A 5048-nucleotide genomic window follows, 5' to 3' on the forward strand; every position below is an offset into this window, starting at 1 on the left:
CCAGGGCACGAACCCGTGTCCCCTGCATCGGCAGGCGGACTCTCAACCACTGCGCCACCAGGGAAGCCCCCCAGGTTACTTTTTAAAAGCTGTGTCTACATTAAAATTTGTTTCCTCCAACTTTTTTTCCTGAAAAATTTCAAACCTACAGCAAAGTTGAAAGCATAGAACGGAGAGGTGTGCACCCCTCACCCGGGCGCGTACCCACCGTGCTCGCTCGTCCCTTCCTCCCGGCCCGTGCGCTTCCTCCCGGCGATCCCGGGGCCTTCGCTAGCGCCTGAGACCCAGACCGCCCGCTGTGTAACTGCAGCGCCTTTGGTGCGTCCGAGAAACTGAACATCCGCGTGAACATCAGTATTTTCCAATGTAGAATCCATAGTTTAATCCACACCCCCCACACCCCCAATCTTCTTTGGAACCTCTTTTTTGAAACCACATGGCATTGGGGTGCTTTGCCCTTTAGTCTTCTAGAGGAGTCCTCTTGCCTTTGGGGAAGGGGGCTTTTATGACACGTGACCTTGTTTACATGTCCAGGCCCACGGCCACACGTGGAAATGACTCACCAGCTGCCTTTATCTGGCTGTTCCTGGTGATTAGATTCGGGTTCAGTCGGCTAGTGTGGGTTTCCCGTGGCCTCTCCCAGCACTGGGGATGCTGACGGGACCACTTGGTTAAGGAGGCGTCTGCCCATCAGATCACTCCACCGTTGAGGCACCTTTTTGCGTTGCGATGAACCTTTATGCTGTTGGACGGACCCTGAAAACAAACCACTGAGCGTCCTGTTCTCTACACCCTCTCACAAAGTGGTTTTCCCAAATCAATTATTACGTTAGTGGTTGCCAAGTGGTGATCTTCTATTGTTCTCTCTACATTTACTAGCTAGTATTTCATCAGTTAAACAGTGCTTTCCTCTATGCCCCTCTTTTTGAAAGTATCATTATAGATTACTTTTAATACCTAGTTATAATCCAGTACCAGTAGTGAGAATGTTATTATTCTTTTTGAAGCTCGAATTGTCCCAGATTTGACCACTGAGAGTCCATTCAAACTGGTTTCTGTGGCTTTTTTTTTTAACATCTTTATTGGAGTATAATTGCTTTACAATTGTGGGTTAGTTTCTGCTTTATGACCAAGTGAATCCGTTATACATATACATATGTCCCCATTCTTGTGCCTCTTTGACATGTCTCAGTCCTTTTTTGAGCCTTGCCTTGCTTTCTGGCACAATAATGTATACTCCAGGCTCACCTAGTTCTTTCCCTGTCCCTGTGCTGGATTTGCCCTTTCCCCAGGGAGCTCTGGTTCCTTTAAGTGGGGAATAGAATTTAGAAAACAAACCTGAGTGCTAGGTGTGCCCATTGCTACTGGGAAGCCATTAATTCTATGCCTTTTCAGTGGCTGGAGCTAGAAAATGTATTTTTAAGGAATTATGAGTTCACGAGTAGATGATCCCCCTGTGGACCAGCTCGGAACCTGGAGAATGCAAGGTGACCAGCAGCATCCCGGGAGGATAATTTCCTCCTGGGAGCACGCAGAGCTAGTGAGCTTCACTTGGTGAGGTCTGCAGTCCCTGGTCCAGGCCCACAGGTACTGCTCAACAGGCTGACCTGCGGTCCGGCTGCAGGGTCCAGTGCGGGTGTTAAGTGAAAGGGCCAAAGGTTCTGGGGCGTGACACATTAACGGTGACCAGAGCGGGTGACAGGCCTGCCTGTGATTCTAGTGTCTGCTGAGCAGTGCATCAGTTCTTTCAGGCTTGCCTATAGTCTGTCGCCAGCCTCCTGTTTTCCGTCACACCCCCTGTGACGGGAACGTCATGGGCTTTATCAGCTTCTTGGAGGCAGGGGCACTGATTTTGTGTATTTTGTGATTACTCATTATAATACATCAGCAAGTAAGCCTGCAACGAATATCTTGTTTCTTGCTGTAAGGTAAATCCCCAGAAGTGGGATTGCTGGCTCAAAATGGAAGTGCATATGTAGTTTGTTGAGTAGTCAAGTGGCAAATTCTTTATTTTGTGAATTGCCTTAGAGACGGTGGTGAAACTTTCCCAGTCGATGCTGAGCGTGCAACCGACGAGGAGCTGGGTCCTAGAGGTGTCCAGGCAGCATGGGCCTCCATGCCTCCTGGCCGTCGGGTCACCGGGTGGGAGGGTCGCGTGCCTCACCGTTTCTGCAGGCAGCTGCACCCCTTTGCCCTCCCACCAACGGTGGCTGGGGTTCCAGTTGCTTTGTGTTCTCAGCAGCACTCAGGGTGGTCGGCCTTTCAGTGTTAACCCCGCCTGGTGGGCGGTGATGTGAGCACCTCTCGTGGGTGTGCATTTGTGTGTCCTCTCATGGCGCCCCTGCATATATCTTCCACACCTACTTTCTGTGGATAAACAATGCTATAGTATGTGCAGCTTTATGCTTGGCTTTGTCTTCACTTATATGGTTAGGATTTTTATGTCATTTTTTGATAAATATAAGTTTAAAATATCATTTGGTTTTCTAATTACAAAATTTCTGCTGTAACGCAGGCCTCCAGTATAGAAATATATAAAATAAAAGTCTCCTCGGCCCCCCTGGCTCCCACTCCACTGGCCAGGGGTCAGCTGGTGTGGCCTGGGGCCCCGCATTTCTTCCTGTGCTTACACGTCATATCAATACTTAGTTTTTCTTTTTCTCCAAGATCAAGTTATACAGTTTTTCTGCAACTAACTTTTTTGGAATTAACAGTAAGTATGTTGTGGACACTTTTCCATGTTATTACAAGTAGATCTATTTGATTCTCTTTCACAACACCCAGGCATCCTATTGTGTGACTGTGACATTTATTTGGTCATTGCCTTCGCATTTTTATTTTAAATTTAGGTTGAGTGGAAGTGCTTTGAATTTTGGACATATGTGATTTTCAAGATCTTTTTTCTTCTTCATAAGCTGTATAAGTGGATTTTCAAATGTTTCCTAGTATGACTGAGTAAAATTGAATAAGTCACCTTCATTGATAAGCAAATAATAAACTGCCGGCTTATTTTGTTTTTTCATTGTTTTTAACGGTAAGTCGCCTGTTTGCCTCCAGGAGATCTCATTTTCAAATGCAGTGATTATTTGCTGGCTATGGAGAGTACTGATTGTTATATTTTGACTCCTTTCAAAGTAGCGAAAGTGAAGTTTAGGGGTGTGCAATGTGCTGTCTAGGTTCCGTTAGGACAGAGTGTTTTATTTTCCACTTAGCTCTTCTCTTTCCAAATGCTTCAGGTCTATGAAGCAATTGACACCAGAGACGGGTCATCCCTTGCAGAGCTGGTGTCTTTCAAGCACCCTCATGTTGCCAACCCACGGCTTCAGGTAGGTGGTGGGACCACGCACACAGGTGTCTGAGAGGGTTACAGGGTCACCACCTTCCTAAGAAAAGTTTAGACTTTGAGTAGGAAGGAAACTAATATTGCCACTCTTGTTTGAAAATTGCCAAGTTCCTTCACGATTTATCTAATTCCAATTCATTTATTGAGCATTAATTGAGCACCGTGTCTCAGAGTCTGTCCTGAGATCTGTGCTCGTTTTCCTGCATTTAATTCCCACACGACTTTCTGGGGTTCAGAGAAGTGCAGTAGCCGGGCCAAGTCATCCAAGGTCATCCAGCAGACAGGCAGTGGGGCTCGGGCTCTGCCCAGGCCTGGCTGTCCCTGGAGCCCAAAACCGTGTCCTGTTGCTGCCAGTGAGGTTTCGTTGGAGCACAGCCACTTGCGTTGCGTGCTGGCTGCCGCAGAGGCACACGGGCCTTGCAGAGCCTGTAGCATTTCCTGGCTGGCCATTTATGTGAGCATCTGCCAGCCCCTGCTCTAAAATATAAGCATTCTTTTTTTTTAAAATAAATTTATTTATTTATTTATTTTTGACTGTGTTGGGTCTTCGTTTCTGCGCGAGGGCTTTCTTCAGTTGTGGCGAGCGGGGGCCACTCTTCATCGCGGTGTGCAGGCCTCTCACTGTCGCAGCCTCTCTTGTTGAGGAGCACAGGTTCCAGACGTGCAGGCTCAGTAGTTGTGGCTCATGGGCCTAGTTGCTCCGCGGCATGTGGGATCTTCCCAGACCAGGGCTCGAACCCGTGTACCCTGCATTAGCAGGCAGATTCTCAACCACTGCGCCACCAGGGAAGCCCTAAACTATGAGCATTCTTGATTCAGATGATAAATGCTCTCCAAGCAATAGCTTCTGTGGAATATATTGTTGATATTTTGTAACGCCCATTTCCTCGTTGATAGCCGTTACAATGTTGGAGTGTCCTATCAGGGACCTAAATTTTTCTTTTGAAAGAAAGTGCCCTGGGCTTCCCTGGTGGTGCAGTGGTTAAGAGTCCACCTGCCAATGCAGGGGACATGGGTTCGAGCCCTGGTCTGGGAAGATCCCACGTGCCGCGGAGCAACTAAGCCCGTGCGCCACAACTACTGAGCCTGTGCTCTAGAGCCCGCGAGCCACAACTACTGAAGCCCACATGCCTAGAGCCCGTGCTCTGCAGCAAGAGAAGCCACTGCAACGAGAAGCCCACGCGCCGCAACAAAGATTAGCCCCCACTCGCCGCAACTAGAGAAAGCCTGCGTGCAGCAACAAAGACCCAATGCAGCCAAAGATAGATAGATAGATAGATAGATTAAATTAAATTAGATTAAAAAAAAATAAAGTGCTCGGGGTCCTGATGGGACTCGGGTTCAGCTTGCTGGCAGGTTGTCCCTGATACATGTCTGCTCGCCCATTTGTGACCTGGGCTGATTCCTTCGCTCCAAAACTCCACGTCCTTCCACGTGACAGCTGCCTCGCTGGGCCCGTTGTCTGCCTGGTTGTTTCGTCGGGGACTGTAGGGTGGTGATCTTTCCCATGCTGTGATTCTCCCTCTCATTTATAGAGCTGTATCAGTGTGGATTCACTGAGTCCCTTTCTTTTAAATTCAGTGCGCTGCATAATCCACTGCGATGCTCGTGTTATCCAGAATTTGGCCACTGGGAGGCGAGGGCAAGTTCGAGGTGAATGTCTGCTGTCTCCCAGGACCCCGAGTGGGCAGTCCTGTCAGCAGGA

At 48.3% G+C, this 5048-nt stretch overlaps 1 protein-coding gene across 1 annotated transcript in view; it reads left to right on the forward strand.

The window, feature by feature from the left end:
* PCID2 (PCI domain containing 2) overlaps positions 1-5048 on the forward strand; it is a 20667-nt gene that overhangs the window by 3709 nt on the left and 11910 nt on the right. Inside the window, exon 2 of the mRNA XM_007466363.1 lies at positions 3237-3326. Within this exon, the coding sequence (XP_007466425.1) occupies positions 3237-3326 (90 nt within the window). The remainder of the gene's footprint in view (positions 1-3236; positions 3327-5048) is intronic.

The sequence above is a fragment of the Lipotes vexillifer genome, unplaced genomic scaffold (assembly GCF_000442215.2).
Source record: "Lipotes vexillifer unplaced genomic scaffold, Lipotes_vexillifer_v1.1 scaffold791, whole genome shotgun sequence".
In the NCBI taxonomy this organism is placed as follows: Eukaryota; Metazoa; Chordata; class Mammalia; order Artiodactyla; family Lipotidae; genus Lipotes; species Lipotes vexillifer.